The sequence below is a fragment of the Alosa pseudoharengus genome, unplaced genomic scaffold (genome assembly GCF_046254945.1).
Source record: "Alosa pseudoharengus isolate Yale_2024_CS ecotype anadromous, Long Island Sound unplaced genomic scaffold, YU_APseudo_1.1 YU_APseudo_1.1_scf_3, whole genome shotgun sequence".
Lineage (NCBI taxonomy): Eukaryota > Metazoa > Chordata > Actinopteri > Clupeiformes > Clupeidae > Alosa > Alosa pseudoharengus.
This window is the reverse complement of record NW_027468718.1, coordinates 9,159,546-9,176,105: the sequence shown is the minus strand read 5'-3', so window position 1 is coordinate 9,176,105 and position 16,560 is coordinate 9,159,546. Positions and strand designations below refer to the sequence as shown.

The following is a 16,560-nucleotide window of genomic DNA, read 5'->3' as shown; positions in this document are numbered from 1 at the left end:
CCCTACTTGCCAAGAGGCGAGTAAGTAAGTAAGTAAGTAAGTCAGTAAGTAAGTAAGTAAGTAAGTCTCCTTTCAGTGGAGGAAGCCCGACGTGTTTTCATGTAACAGATTTTTCCCTCCGTTCATAAGTAAGTAGTTGCCCTGGCTGGGGATCAATGATATTGCATATAAATACCCCTTTGTATTGGCAGGATGGATGATGTCTTCACAATGTAAAGAAAGAAATTTGCTATTTACTTATAATATTTAATATAGTTATAGGAAAACCAGGTTTTCAGCTTCAAACATTCAAATGGAAGTGCACAGAATTAAAAAGTTCAATGGCACAACAAATAGGTCTATTCAAAGAAGGGGTGACTGGAAATAAAGTTGAGTCTCAGTCTGCTAATGAATAAATGTACATGTAAATATAGCTCTCTGTAGTGTTCATATCAGTCCATTTGTCTAATCTAATCTTCATCCTGGCCACCGCATGGGTTTTATGTTATCTTACATTGAAGTCAAAACTGGCCATATACTGAGTTATATCTCTCAAAGTACTGGCTGCTCTGGTGTCTCCTAACCCTGTGGTCTTGTCCTTGGTCAGGGTGTGCAGGAGCGCTGCTCTGTGAATGTGAAAATACGAACATGAATGCATCTTTATAGTTTCCATTGATATGAAGTTGTGCAGCCATTTAATTACTTTGATAGTGGAATTCACCATATAAGCAATCATTACGGGGCACTTATGAAATTTTTAAGCTAGAATTCTTAGCCATTGGGCTAGAGAGATCACAGCATGATTATGAGCCCTTTATATTGTAGTAACATTTACTAGTAGTAACTCACTTCATTGGGCTCCTGGGGACTAGATGCATTCTGCTTTTTCTTCATCCTGCAAACAATAAATTTTTTCCATGTCATACACAAACATGATAACACATTTTTTTTTACTAATGAAAGGGCTTTTAAATATTAAAATCAGATTAACTCACTACTGACCAATGAAAGGATCTGGCCTTTCATGGATTTTTTTGAAGTATACTACTTCATAAAATTACCTACCTTATCTGTTTCAATCTGCATATCAGTACTGATATTTTAGTGATATTTTTGCATTGCTGTTTATTTATTTTTTTATTGTTGTCTTTGTTTTAAGGTTTTAAGCTTGATTTAGTCCACACGCATAGGATATAAAGAACAGTCAATGTGTATGATGATGTACTAAACTAGATGTACCGCAGAGCGGTCAGCCAAATGTAATGTAATGTAATGTAAAAGATAAATTTGGAAAAGTCTGTTTTGATGCTCCTCAACAAAATATCAAAGGTTGTTAATATACCCCCATACATCCCTATCAAGGATTCTTTCACATATTTAGACATTCAAATTTGACCAACAATCGCGCAAATTGTGAAGGACAATTTTGTCAAGGTCATGAAAACTATCCAGTGTGATATCCACAGATGGAATAAGTTACCAATGTCTCTGCAAGGAAGAGTGAACATAGTCAAAATGAACATACTACCCCGAGTTAACTTTTTATTTTTATGATTCCTTTATCTCCTCCTCCCAATTATTAAAAGGACATTCACTCTGCAATCTCTCAATTTCTTTGGAGTAGTAAACGCCCAAGAATAAAGCTAACTACATTACAGCGTCCTAAACTACTCGGGGGCCTTGCCCTACCAAACTTCTAGTTTTATCATAAGGCATCAGTCAAAAGTACCTTGGTAAAGCCTGATAGATTACAGGATTTGCTTTTTACTGGACTTGGTCGAGCCAACCAGAATTTAAGGTTGGGTTGTATAATTACGGACTCTTTGAATATCTGGAAACAGGCAGGGAAATGCATGGATATTCAATTCTCCACCAGCGCACAGACACCTCTCTGGCACAACTTTAAACTCTTGACAGGTGCCAAGCCATTTCAAAATCCATTGTGGTCCTCCCAAGGCATAAATGTATTCAGTGATTTATATGATGATAATGGCCTATGTTCATATCAGAATCTCCAAAACTCATTCAACTTACCGGTACCTGATTTGTCATATTTTATGTTTCTTCAGTTACGCTCTGCACTCAGAGCATATGGGGTACCGTGGGACCGACCACCAAGATCCAATCCAATGTTAGAATGGGTTAAACCTTCTAATCGCTTGAAAGGCAGAGTCTCTTTTATCTACACTGCCTTATAGATCATTCTGCCAAATGTCTATTCATAGAGAGACTTTGGGATAGGGAACTCTCCACATTCAATCAGGACCTAGACTGGGAGACAATTTGGCTTAATTTATCTCAATGTTCCAAAAATGTAGCTCACCATTTGATCCACTACAAAACTATACATAGAGCATATGCAACTCCACACAGAAGATTTCAAATGAAAAGGGTTCCTAGCTCTACTTGCAACATTTGTAATGTCTTACCTGGGACATTTTTACATATGTTTTGGGAATGTCCCACAATTGCAGAGCTATGGATGTTTGTAGTGGAGGAACTGTCAAAGCTCCTTGATCTTAATATCCCCAGAACACCACACATTTGCCTTTTAAATGATGATTTGGACCTTGAATATTCCATAATCCAAAAGAAAATGCTGATTGCAGGTTTCACAGCATCTAAAAAAGTTGTTTTACAATTATGGATCAACCCTCGTATACCATTCAAACGTTTTTGGCTATGTAGATGATATTGTGAATTTAGAATACCATACTGCTCAGCTGAAGGTATCCACCTTACATAAATGGGGGAGGCATTAATATGCAGGGTCAAAGATGTCATACCTCTTGTATGATGAGTTGCTTCATTGTGTAAAATACATGTTGCTGTTGAGTGCTCTTTTTCTTCTCTTTTTCTGTAAATATCTTTTTTTTATTTTTTTTTTATCATTTTGCATTTTTAATCTCTTCTTTTAACATGATTTTGTGTATGCCCCCCCCCCCTCCCTTTTATATATAAAAAAAAAACATAAATAAATTTTTTGGTCAAAAAAATAATAATACAATTAATATATTTCGGGGGAAGTAAGGGGAGAGGAAGTTCTGTGTACACAGATTGTGTATAGCCTACTTTTAAAATGCGCTAGTCGATGGAAAACTTCTCCTGGTCCCTAAAATGACGCCAGGATATTTCTAAAAGTTTGTGCTTTTGCCCTGAAAGGCAAGTCTTTCACATTCATATAAGGTTACATCTGCCAAGAACGACAAGAACGAGCTGACACATTGAGTACATTTTAGCTCTACCATAAACCTTAGTGGCAGGGGAATGACTGCTAATGTGTTGAATCTTCACCTAAATAAAGTCAGGATTTAAAGGGACACCAGGCAACGTTTTCGTGTTAATTAATCATCTTCGTAAGTCGGTAGGCTATATGGTTAAATGACTCATTACGGGGCGAATGAAGGCTCTCTCGCCCGCCCCTACTGCCTGTAGGAAGAATATCCCACTTGCAAGTTCGGTGTATCCTACCTGCCGACCGAAGCAGGATCAGTTTACAGCACAGAGGCAGACTAACGAAATGCTAGAGATTGTTGCAAACGTGTGTATAATGGCAGAGCCGGCTAAGAAGCAGCGAAAACCCTTGACGGAAGACGCAAAGAAAAGGAAAAGAGCTTCAGACCGAGCGAGGGTTTTGTAGAGAAAAAGCATCAGGCTTGCCTGGTGTCCCTTTAACAGTCAAAACGTATGTTTTTCCGTGAAATTTGTTCACAATATGAAAGTGTAGACTGTATCAGGCTTGTAATTTTACCACTGTCCTTCAGTGGGGCATATTTGGTGGGGGGCACCTTATGTAGAATTTATGATTAAATTTAATCATATTATTTACTTTTCTCGCAAACCGTTCACAACAGCAATTGGCGGCTAAGATCGTTTAAAAGCTGAGAAAAAGCTCTTTCATGTGATGCGATACTTGTGATGTAGATAGATAGATAGATAGATAGATAAATAGATAGATAGATACTTGTCTGTGTGATGAGTAGGCTACTTCGCCAGTAGTTAAACTGAGAAGAATGGGTGAATTTTGACACACTTTCTTTCTTGCAAAGAAATAAAGAAAAAGAAGCAACAGGAGCAACCGAGCTGGCACAGGCAACACTCAAGCATAGAATATCATGGGCGGAGTGGCCTTGGCCTTGGGACCAGAACACCATCCTGGAACAATGGTGCATTCATGGCACTTGGGAATGACAAGGACCGCCCCCATGGCTACTTTGTTTTTCCCACAGCAAGTGTTTGTGCTTTGCCGTCGGAATGTGTGACAAACACGGATGCCACAACAAAGGTTAAAACATACACTCGCTAATCCTAAATAAACAACTTTATTTGCTTAAAATATAGTGTAAGACGCTTGTGAAAGAAAGATATGCAGCTTTCAAGTGAGAAAAACGGCAAATTCCCAAGTTCACATTAAAACTGTTGGACATGAAAGGCCACATGGACTACAAACGAACTACAACGTGATGACAAAAGTGATGACGAGCCCCTAACTGGGCAACTCTGTTAGCAAAATCTAGCCCCAGTTTTTCGACCTCTGACTCACACATTACGTGACGTGAATGATGCGGAATGATGATGTTTTCACTGGAAAAAAGGTTTTTCTGAAGCGCATGAACGCTAGGCAAGACAACCCTTGCAGAGTCAGACTTGTGGTGCAGGAGACACGTCAGCAGGAGGAGGCAACAAGGTGTGCAAAGGCCATCACACAGGTCAATGGATGACATTAGCCTACTGACAACATACTTTCTTTTTGTTTAAATTTAGTGTATTATTTTGTCTTTCCCATGTTGAAAAATGACTTGAGGTGGTTTAACCTCTGTGTCACTTTATGTTTATACCTTAGTGAAAATGAAAGTTCCCAGACAATCGGATTAACTTAAAGAAGTTGAATATAAATGGAAAATGATTCTGTTATATTGTGTATGTAGGGTTTTCTAGGGGTGCCAATATTTGTGGCCAATGTGTTTTTGTTAAAAATATTTTTTCTAATTATTTCTCAGAATAAATTTTCTTCCCTTCAAGGTTGGATTTTTTCTCATTGTTTCCATTGTGTTTGTAATAAACAATAAATTACCAAAATATGATTTTTATAGCTTTTTTAGTTAACTTTACCAGGGGTGCCAATAATTCTGAAGGGCACTGTACCATGTGCAACCACAAGATGGCAGTAAAGGCAAGACATCAATAAAGGTGCAGTCAGTGATTATGCAAAATTTCAGACCCATAACATTTTTTTAGTCACATTTAGCCATTATGGGGATGAGGGATAAGCGACCTCTCTGGTGTGTTTTCTTTGGTCCTTGGTTAAAATATAATGCATGTTGGAAAATATCTGCTAATAAATTTAAACATTAACATAAACTGTTCATAAATTCTGGACTTCCTAACCAACAGACCTCAATTATGTTAGATAACCACACCTCCTCAACCATCACCCTGAACACTGGCGTACCACAGGGATGTGTGCCTCTTCACCTACGACTGCACACCTGTACATGGCTCTAACACCATTGTCAAGTTTGCAGACGACGCTACAGTGATTGGTTTCATCAGCAACAACGGAAAAAAAGGCCTACAGGGAGGTCCAGCACCTAACATCATGGTGCACTGACAACAACCTGGTTCTTAACACCAAGAAGACCAAAGAGCTCATTGTGGACTTTAGGAAGTCTAAAGCTAGCACATGCACCCCCATTCTCATCAATGGGACTGAGGTGGAGCGTGTCACCAGCTTCAAGTTCCTGGGTGTCCACATCTCTAAGGACCTCTCTTGGACCCTCAACACCTCTACCCTGTTTAAGACGGCTCACCAGCGTCTCTTCTTCCTGAGGAGACTAAAGAAGGTCCACTTGTCTCCTCAGATCTTGGTGAACTTCTACCGCTGCACCATCGAGAGCATCCTTACCAACTGTGTCACAGTATGGTATGGCAACTGCTCTGCCTCCAACCGAAAAGCACTGCAGAGGGTGGTGAAAACGCATCACTGGTTCCTCACTCTCCTCCATCGAGACTAACCAGGGCAAGCATTGCTTGTGTAAGGCGCGCAGCCTCATCAAAGACTGTTCTCACCCCAACCACAGATTGTTCAGCAGGTTCAGAGGAAGCTTCTTCCCTATGGCTGTCACCCTACTTAACTCTAGCTCTACTTAACTCATACCCTTCACCATACCTAGAGAGCATGGAGTACTTTCAGTGGCGATTCTAGACATTTTTAACAAGGGTGGCCCTAGTGGGGCACTGATTAATTCAAGGATGGCATGAGGCAAAACATCCAGATAAACAGAAACAGGCTCAAGATGCTAAATTAGCACAAATACATTAGGAAAACCATGCACCAAACACCATACTCATCAATTGAAGGACAAAGACCATACTCTCACATACTGTAAAATGTATTTCTATTTGAATACAATGCAAATACAAATGAACAAACATATTAAATCTAAGTTGTCTATCAATGGGTTGATGCTGAGCTAAAACAAATTCCATCATGGGGACATTAAAATATATTTTATTCTATTATATGGCTATCTATGGCCATCTATTTTTGTAGCTGTTAAAATAATTTGACCTGCCTTTTTTGTCTGAGCTGGCAAAGAGCTATAACAAAGTAATCCAAAATCAACAAACACCTCTCAACTAAATGCTTAAAATGCTTTTGTATGAAACAGGAATGAAACACCAATTAAAGACTAACCTTAATCTAATCATAACGTTACATTCATAATGCCACAGACCCTAAGGCTCAATCCCATTTGTTATTCTTCCCCTTCCCCTAGCCTACCCCTTGTCCCTCGAAACAGAGTGGCAATACATAGGGGTGAGAATATTCCCCTTGGATATAGGACATCATGCACTAGCCTATAGGGGACAACTGGGACGATAAATACGCGTTCTAATTACACATAATTTACAAAGAGACCACACCGAAAGTTAATATTTTGTCACTAGCAATAACTTAGATCTGTCTTTTGTCAAATACAGTTGCACTTTCAGCTCTGAACAAAACCGTTCAGGATTTTTTTAAGCAAAAGTGGAATGTGCACAATGTTTCATTTATCCCTCCTGGCCGGGATGAATAAAACAGGCATGGGGGACGAAATAAACATACAGTTTAGCCTAAGCTACAGTACGTAAACTTCCCAAAATGTAAATATTTCACAACAAATCCTTGACTGGTTGAATGGTCACCAGAATTCATATCTACATGTAATATATGAACTACATATTCATATATTACATTAGGACCAGGCTTGGAATTTCATAATTTTAGGGGCAAGGCCACTTGGCCTTCAGTTGGGCATGTTTGGCAGGGGGCACAAAGGCCACACGTCAGGGCACCAAGGCCAAAGTTAACTATACAGTAGACATAAAAATGATTAAAGTTGTATTTAGCTGTGAATACTAAATACAAAGTTGTATTTAGTATTCACAGCAGTAGACCTGCATCGCTGTATGAAACATGACAAAAACGTGAAACATGACATATTACATAGAACTGTAAATCATCTGATTTTACAGATATCTAGGCTGTATTTAATATTTATGCTTTATTTGGCCTGCTATGAAATTTAAAGCCCAAAGTTGGAGACATGCATGTATAAATTTGCTGCAAATTCAAAACCGGATTACTCTGGAATGGCTATCTGTACAGGGGGATGCTTTACACCTTTGTGTTCGGTAATGTCTGTTTATTCTGATATGTTTGTAGGTATTGTTTGTATATGGGAAGAGTTCGCAAGGCATTCCACCGAGATGAATGGGTAGGGAGATGGGCGCAGAACTGTATAATAATATGCTTAAATTAAAGTTACTTTTCTCGCGAACCGTTTACCACAGCAACTAGTGGCTAACATTGTTTAAAAGCTAAGAAAAAGCTCTTTCATGTGATGTGATACATGTACTGTAATGTCTGTGTGATGATAGGCTACTTCGCGAGTAGTTCAACAGAGAAGAATGGGTGAATTTGGACGCTCTTTCTTGCCGTGCGCTGTCACTTTCTCCACTGCGTAAAAGACTAAATTAATTTGCACTGTGAATGCTAAGATTATTTTGACAGGCCATTGGTTAAATGAAAATCGCTATTAGTCGGATCCAAAGCAGAATATTGAAAGAAGGGAGCACCAAGGCCACAGTGGCCTGTGAACCTCCGATTTTCAAACCTTGATTAGGACAGTATTATCATTAAACGCTTTTACAAAAGTACAGTGTAGCCCACAGTTAACACTTAATGACCTAGCAAGTATTGGCTGGGCAGGCTAGGTACAATAGGCAGGTAGGAAAATTAGTCTAGGATGACGTGATTCAACAAACGCAACTTGTGTGTGTGATTAGATAAATAGGCACTGGCGGATGCGATAGGTAAATAGATATCTTTGCTTGTTAGCACAAGCAGTAGCCTGTAGGCCTAAACTCACATGCTAAAAACAATAAGTCATGTATAATGGCAAGTGTGTTTGTCACTTTCCGAAGTCTGTCTGACACTTTAAACTAGCGCTGCAAATGCGTCAAGAAAGGTCCCGCCTTAGACCGTCATAATGGCCAATCGGAGACTAGGATTTCGGGGTGGCACCTGGGGTGGCCAATCGAATTTCAAGGATGGCCTGTGCCACCCAAAGCCACCCCTCTGGCTCCGCCCCTACTTTCCATAAGATCATCTCTCAATGCAAATCAAACCATTAGGCTAACTGAAATAAAACCATGCCAATCTCTAGGTATGGTGGTGAAGGGTATATGATGATGTGGGGCTATTAAGGCCAAGGGAACTTCATCAGGATGCATAGTATCCTGGATCCATGAAATAACTGGCCTTTAAAAATAAAAAAAAACCTGCCTGTATGGGAATTTAACATAGGGGTGTGTATTTATTTATTTATGTATGATACATTATTCATTCACAAAGAAAATTGGTGTCCTTAAAGATTGGATTTCTCCTCATTTTTTCAATTAAGGCATTAAGATACATTTCCAAAAGATGATTTTTTATTCTTCTTTTTAACTTCAACTTTAGCATGGGTGAGTAAACTTATTCTCACAACTGTATAATGTTACTGCTACTACACTGCACATAGCAGTACATGTTGTTCATACCTTGTTCATACTACATAGCCATATCTATTCTGCTCTTATAAGGTTACTGCATATACGCTACACATAATTATATATACTTTATATTATTGTAAACCATAACACCTCCTTAACTGTGTACTACTGTCTACACAGCACTATATATCTTATACTGTTTATGCACCACCTGCCTATACTTTGTATATCACAATGCACTTGCGCTTTTTTGCACTTCAGGTTAGATGCAAACTCCATTCTGTTGTTTTTGTATGTACTCTGCATAATGACAATAAAGTTTAATCTAATTTAATCTAAAACATAAACAAACGTGACTTCCTGCTCAATCGCTGACTGCATATTTAATCCAGATGATGCGTCAAGAGACAAAAAACATTATGTAACTAGTTCAAATACAGATAAAACCACATTATTGTCCAAACAAAAGACTTTTGTTGGACCAAAGGACATTTTGGTCCAACAAAAACATGAAGCAATGTAGAGCAATATCTTCCTCAAAACCATGCTGGGTAAAAAATATATACATTTTATACTCACCCATAAATACATAATATTCCACAGCTGATGAGAATGATGAATATTCCTACTGAGGTAGCAGTTATTATGTAGGTGTGTTGCTGTGGTGGGAGCTTGTCATCTGTTAGGTAATAATAATAATAATAATAATAATAATAAGCTTTATTTGTATAGCACCTTTCATACACAGAATGCAGCTCAAAGTGCTTTACATTTGAAGCATGTAACAAAATAATAGTCAGTCAGTCATTATCAATCACATTTCTTCATTGCTGGGGCCGTTTATGATCCACTCAGCAACATATCAAAAATATAGAAAATGACATGTCATAAGACTGGCAGCCTTAACCCTCTTACCCCCCACAAGCACGCCATATGGCAACTGTGGCAAGGAAAAACTCCCCTATTCCAGGAAGAAACCTTGAGCAGAACCTGACTTAATAGGGGGAGCCCATCTGCTTCTGGCTGGCTGCGCCCTCCAATAGCAGCAGATGTAGAATAATCTGAAAAAGTAGTCTACAGGATAAGACGAGTTAACTAAAAGCTTTCCTGTACAGATATGTTTTCAGATCTTTTTTAAAAATATTTACTGAACTCGCCTGCTTGATGTACAGAGGCAGGGTGTTCCATAGTTTGGGGGCATAATGGATAAAAGCAGCTTCTCCACTTTGTTTGTGGAGCACTTTGGGTACGATTAAAAGATTAGAATTGGATGATCTAAGTTTCCTTTGTGGTTGATAAGATATTAAAAGCTCAAGAGATATATGAAGGTGCTGTGCCATTCAGAGCTTTGTAAGTAATTAACATAACCTTAAAATCAATTATATAGGAAATAGGGAGCCAGTGCAGTTCAGCCAACACAGGGGTGATGTGTTCTCTCTTCTTAGTCTTAGTTAAAAGTCTAGCCGCAGAGTTCTGTATGAGTGCCAATTTCTTTAGATGTTTTTTGGGAAGACCAGTGAAAAGTGCATTGCAGTAGTCTAACCTGCTAGTGATAAAGGCGTGAATTAGTTTTTCTGCATCTTGTTGAGTTAAAAAGGGCCGCACTTTGGCAATGTTTCTCAAGTGGAAATAGGCTGTTTGAGTAACTTTACTGATATGGGGCTTAAACTTAACTCTGCATCTAAGATGACACCGAGGCTTGTTACTTTTGGTTTGACCTGGTGTGCCAAGTTCCCCAGATTACTAAGAACAATATCTCGCAAAATGTAAAATGAAGTATTGAATATTGTGATCATGTGTTACAGTTTACCAAAGTGTTGAAAGCACAATATATAATAAGAAAGGAAATACCTGGATAAACGGTCAGGTTCCATGTTTGTGTTTTCCACAGGCCTCTCTGAGTTGCTGTTTGACATGTGTATATTCCTTCATCAGACTCCTGCACATTTGATATAAGTAGAGTTGTTGGAGTGGCAGAATCAACACTCATCCTGTCTGAGGTGAAGTGTGTTTCTGTTTCATTTATTGGTGGACTATGTGCAAAAATCAGGGTTTCATCCTTTTTCCATCTGATATTACTTAGGTTACCAGATGTATTACAGAGAAGGGAAATATTTTTTCCTTGAGGTTCTATGAGGTGTATTGCCATAATTCTATCTGTACCTAAAACAGAAGACAGAAAAGTTCATGGTGATTAACAGGTTAAAGTTGTGTTATATTATGCCAGTACGATGCTAATTAAGACCAGATTAAAGTACCATCATTAAAGCATGATGGTTTTACCTCTGCAGCTCAGCAAAGCTAAGCAGAATCCCACACCAAGAAGCCCAGTAGATACCCTTGCCATACCGATACGTCCAGTGCCGTGAGTGAGAGTGGCCGCCTGTGAAGTCAACCAGTCCAACTACACAGATCTCTGAGGAACTGCACTCAGTGAGAGTAAGAGGAAGTGGTGGTTGCCTGCGCATGAGAGAGACTATAGTCAGAAGTCGGCTTTTTAGGTCTTCGGGGTGGGAGAAGACTGCATGATAAGAAATTTACACCACAAATTGTTTACCATGATTTATAATGCACTGTCTTTCTTTTATGTGTCATGGGATTCACTTCACTTTTTACAATTCAGTATAAAATGCATAAAACACATAATTTATAGTTAATGTGTTAAAATACATTTTTATGCAAAGGCCTTAGAAAGTATGTCCTTCACAAATCATGTGCTGCAATGCACAACCACACAAATCATTTAAACACTTTAATATTATTTATTTATTTACACTAATGTAGATTTTTACATTTACTTTACAGTAAAAATATCTACCGTTTCATCGTTCAGAACAGTCAGATTAGGAGCAAAATTATGTTAATCGGATGAGTATTGACCGTTGTTTGCCTCAGCAATGAAATGATTTATAACGTGTGGCCATGGAGCATAGAGCCACATCAAAATAAATAGCTATTTTCCAACCACTGACAAGACTCAAAATAGCCTTACACACAGTGGTAGCATGGACAGGGTCACTACAGCCTTTGACTAGGGCTGTTTCTGAAGGAAGCGTATTGCCTTACTTTGTGTTCTGTTAGCATCAAGTCAGTGAGCAGGTTCGACTTGCAGTGCTGAGCAGATCTGGCTGAATCTTACAACAAACGCATCCTGTTCTGCACAACGCTGGAAGATGTCGTGCAAGGTTGATGTCCTTTAATAGTGTATTTTAAAGATTATAAAAACTATACACAGATGCACACACACAAATACAAGACATTCGTATACAACCCCAGTTCCAAAAAAAAATTGGACACTGTGGAAAATGTAAATAAAAACAGAATGCTATGATTTACAAATTCCATTAACCCTATCTTCTTAATCATGTTTCTCATCCCATTATGCACCTAATGTGACAGGTCTGGACTGCAGACAGGCCATTTTAGTTTCTGGACTCTTCCACTATGGAGCCATACTGTTTTACGTATTATGTGCAGAATTCACGGATAACTTCGGCCCTGGAGTGGTAACAAGCTCCCTGTTCTCCGACTAGGTCAGAAGAAAAAACAGTAAAGGTTAACGCTATCAAACAAACCCAGAAACTACTAGGCCTAACTACAATATGAGAATGAGATATAGCCTACCTGCGAGCCGATAAGCCATATTTGTCATCGGATGACAGGGGTTAGTGCAGAAGTGAAGTAGGCTAGACTACGCCACGTAACCTCCTCTCCATTTAGGTGATGGGCTTACTTAATGTTCCTGATTGATTAGCTACGGAATAATACAGATTTTACAAGTTTTATTTGCTACTTGCTAGATTGAAAAACTTATAATATAGGCCTACATTTAACTAGATGTACCGCCGCCCAGTCCAGTAAATTTTTTCCACAAAAATAAATCACGCTGAAAGGCCTACAGTATATGATTTTAACTGTCTCACTAAATTGCATTATCCACACTCAATTCTCACTGATATCTGCTAGACAACAAGTACCAAAACATGATTAGTTCATAGATTTCACATGTAAAATTCATTTTATACAACCCCACCTCCATCTTGCCTGTTCATAATTCTGAGAAATTCTTGAATTGTGTGCATGTGTGCATGTACATGTTTATGTTATGTGTGTGTGTGTGTGTGTGTGTGTGTGTGTGTGTGTGCGTGCTTGTGTGTGTGCCTGCGTATGTGCCTGTGCATGCAAGCGTACATATGTCTACTGTGTGAGTATGTGTCATACGTATGATTACTGTGAATGTATGTGTGTGTGTGTATCTGTTTGTGCACATGTGTGCACATGAAATGGGTTAACATGACCCCTGGAGGCAAACATACGGAAAAAAATGGTCATCCTAGTCCCTACAGTTCTAGATATTCACAGAGAACTGGGTCTGCCCTACCCTCCTTTCGGGGGGTCCAGTCCAGCGGGGGGGCTACAGATCAAAACGAAAAACGATGGTTCCATGCTATCCATGTGGGGTTACATGCCCACCAAGTTTCGTGTACCCCGGTCTTTCAGTGTCCTGGGAATCATTGACGAAAATTTGGGCATGCGAATTCGCTGCGCGGCGGTCATAATAAGTGTTCAAAATCAATCTATTGGGATTGGGGTTGGTTGGTGCAGCCAAGCTCGTCCAGGGCGGTAACAGATGACTTCCAGGACGGGCCTGGCCCCCCAAAGCCCCCCCATGACGCCGGGACTGCCCTCTCTATCGGCTGGTTGTTGACAGTCAGAGTGGGGATGGTGGGGGGGGCCTTTCTGAAGTCTATTATTAGTTCTTTTGTTTTAGTGATATTGAGATCAAGGCAGTTCCGGCTGCACCAGTTTGAAAAAGTGGCCAGCTCAGACTGTAGCTGATCGGATGAGTTTGTGGAGTCCATGATGACAGTGTCGTCAGAATACTTGATGTATGTAATGTCTGGGTTTGTGCTTCTGCAGTTGTTGGTGTAGAGAGTGTAAAGAACTGGTGAGATGACAGAGCCCTGTGGAGCACCTGTAGAGTAAAAATTCAGGAAGTGAGGTCATATCTCAGCAACGCTTTGATGTATGAAGTCCAAACTGTAATAAAGACAGTGAGCTCATATCTCAGCAATACTCAGATATATTAAAGCCAAACTTGGTATAGGGACTTGCCACTTGATTGTGAGAATGCACAAGGACTGTGCTATAATTTAACCTCTAGGGGCGCTGTAACAAAGTAAATGAGCTGATATTTCAGCCATTCTTTATGCAATTGCCATGAAAGTTGCTGTGAGTGCTTGCTCATGCCATGGCAACGCCATTTCTGCTAGTGTACTGCTAGGCCCCCACATTGCTGCTTGCACCTATATTTTTATGTTGTTGCATTATTTGGCCACACAGGTTTTTCGCAGAATGATGAATGCCTCGGCACCTTTACTTCTCAGAGACTCTTGCTTGTTTTATACCAAATCATGATGCCAGTTAACCTAATTACTTGTGAAATGTTCCTCTTTCTGTTGTCTTTACACAATTTTTCCAGTCTTTAGTTGCCCCATCTGAACTTCAAGCGGCTTTTTGGTCACTCCTCAGTCTTTACGCTTACACACACACATACAATCATACACACACTGTTTTCACTGGAGTGTGAAAAAATTCCAAGGTGAAGTTTGTCAGCCTGTGTGTCTCTGACCCATATGCATTGGCAAGATCTAACCAAACCAGATGCAGGTCTCTTTTCTCCCTCTTTGCACGCTGGATTTAATCCTAGATCTAGATAATCCTAGAAGAATGATCAATGCATCATGGGAACCTTGGGATTCTGGCCCTCTGACAGCTTGTATCGATGTATCTACAGTGTATTCCTCATGAGAAAGTTGGCCAATCTCCTTGCTAGGATGGAGAAGAAAATCTTCCCCTCTACATTCAATATCCTCCTAAACTGATGGAATAGGAGTTCTGCGCTTTGGGAATGAACACAGCCAGAACTTGCTGCTGCTTCCACGCCGTTTTCATGAGCTTCCACAGTTCCACCACCACTGAACCCTTTCATAGCTGCTTTGTTGAGAATATTCAGTAGAGAATATCTTCCAATAAAATCCATTGTTTCTTAAATGTTTGTCAGTTAAAGATTTCAGCCAGTATGCAGGGGGAACTGATAGAAAGTGCCAGTGCACTCATGTTGGTGCCTGTGTGCAGCCCACTTAAGAAAGGGAGCAAGTGGTTAGCAAAGTGTAATAGCAACTTTAAAGAGACATGTTCCTTGCTTCAACAAATCATGTAAAAACTGTAATCATATGTTTTTAAAAGAAAATTCAACATGGTTTGACATATTTGCATCCTTGCTTAAGTTTCCAGTGGCATATATGTAGTTAGAAACAAATATAATTGGATGGAACAAAAGCAAGAAAAGATGCACTGTTCACATGGTTATATTTATGACCTTCATCAACTCAAAGTACAAATAAACACTGTGAACCCATCTATCTACACTACATTTTTCTCCGATTTTCCTAAATAGTTAATGCAAATGACAGTCAGTATAATTTTCAAGTCATCAACCGTAGTATAACCGAGTATAATTCAAATTGTATTGAACAAACCTCCCAATGATAATATTTTTTTCAAAAATAAAAAACTCAAAATGCACTGTTCCAAATTATTATGTACAACAGAGTTTCAAGACATTTTATAGGTTGTAAAAAACTAAAAATGGTCATTTGTTGAATTTGCAGCATTAGAAGGTGATATAAATTAAATCAAAAGTTATTTCAATCAAAACCATCTTAAAAGGCCAAGTTACATGTTAATATAGGACCCCTTCATTGATTTCACCTTCACAATTCTTGCATCCATTGAACTTGTGAGTTTTTGGAGGGTTTCTGCTTTAATGTCTTTGCAGAATAGCTTCCCAGAGCTGCCAGAATGTCAGAATAGCCTCCCAGAGCTGCTGGTTGGATTTGAACTGCCTCCCACCCTCATAGATCTTTTGCTTGATGATGCTCCACAGGTTCTCAATAGGGTTGAGGTCAGGGGAAGATGGGGGCCACACCACGAGTTTCTCTCCTTTTATGCCCATAGCAGCCAATGACCCAGAGGTATTCTTTGCAGCATGAGATGGTGCATTGTCATGCATAAAGATGATTTTGCTACGGAAGGCACGGTTCTTCTTTTTGTACCACGGAAGAAAGTGGTCAGTCAGAAACTCTACATAATTTGCTGAGGTCATTTTCACACCATCAGGGACCCTAAAGGGGCCTACCAGCTCTCTCCCCATGATTCCGGCCCAAAACATGACTCCGCCACCTCCTTGCTGACGTCTCAGCCTTATTGGGACATGGTGGCCATTCACCAACCATCCATCTGGACCATCTGGGGTTGCACGACACTCATCCGTAAACAAAACTTTTTGAAAATTAGCCTTCATGTATTCCTGAGCCCACTGCAACCGTTTCTGCTTGTGAGCATTGTTTAGGGGTGGCCGAGTAGTAGGTGTACGCACACTTGCATACGCACACTTGCAAACTTCTGGAGGATCCCACACCTTGAGGTTCGAGGGACTCCAGAGGCACCGGCGGCTATTTGCTGCTTTGCAACGGC

The 16,560-nt window shown here is 39.6% G+C and overlaps 1 protein-coding gene across 3 annotated transcripts; it reads right to left on the bottom strand.

Moving 5' to 3' along the window:
- Window positions 1–225: 225 nt before the first annotated feature.
- LOC143100149 (uncharacterized) lies at window positions 226–11,472 on the bottom strand. 3 transcript variants are annotated; one of them, XR_012981853.1, is made up of 6 exons: window positions 11,305–11,472; window positions 10,873–11,184; window positions 9,937–10,082; window positions 9,601–9,700; window positions 829–874; window positions 226–605 (listed from the first exon to the last, which is right to left on the bottom strand). XR_012981853.1 is itself a non-coding variant. In XM_076263100.1 (6 exons), exons 1-6 carry the CDS (start codon window positions 11,366–11,368, stop codon window positions 501–503), a joined length of 711 nt encoding a protein of 236 aa, XP_076119215.1. In that variant the 5' UTR covers window positions 11,369–11,471; the 3' UTR covers window positions 226–500. The 3 variants fall into 3 exon arrangements, 2 of the variants coding, with proteins under 2 accessions (XP_076119215.1, XP_076119216.1); XM_076263100.1 differs by having other exon boundaries at window positions 10,012–10,095; window positions 11,305–11,471; XM_076263101.1 differs by lacking the exon at window positions 9,937–10,082 and having other exon boundaries at window positions 11,305–11,469.
- Between the last annotated feature and the right edge of the window lie 5,088 nt (window positions 11,473–16,560).

Bases quoted from the DNA above. Each gene is read 5' to 3' on its own strand.
- LOC143100149 (XM_076263100.1), bottom strand. From the start codon at position 11,368: ATGGCAAGGGTATCTACTGGGCTTCTTGGTGTGGGATTCTGCTTAGCT. The intron at 11,185-11,304 runs GTAAAACCATCA...CTTCTGTTTTAG, and splicing joins AGCTTTGCTGAGCTGCAGAG to GTACAGATAGAATTATGGCA. The intron at 875-9,600 runs GTGAGTATAAAA...TATTGTTTGCAG, and splicing joins GGAATATTATGTATTTATGG to GATGAAGAAAAAGCAGAATG.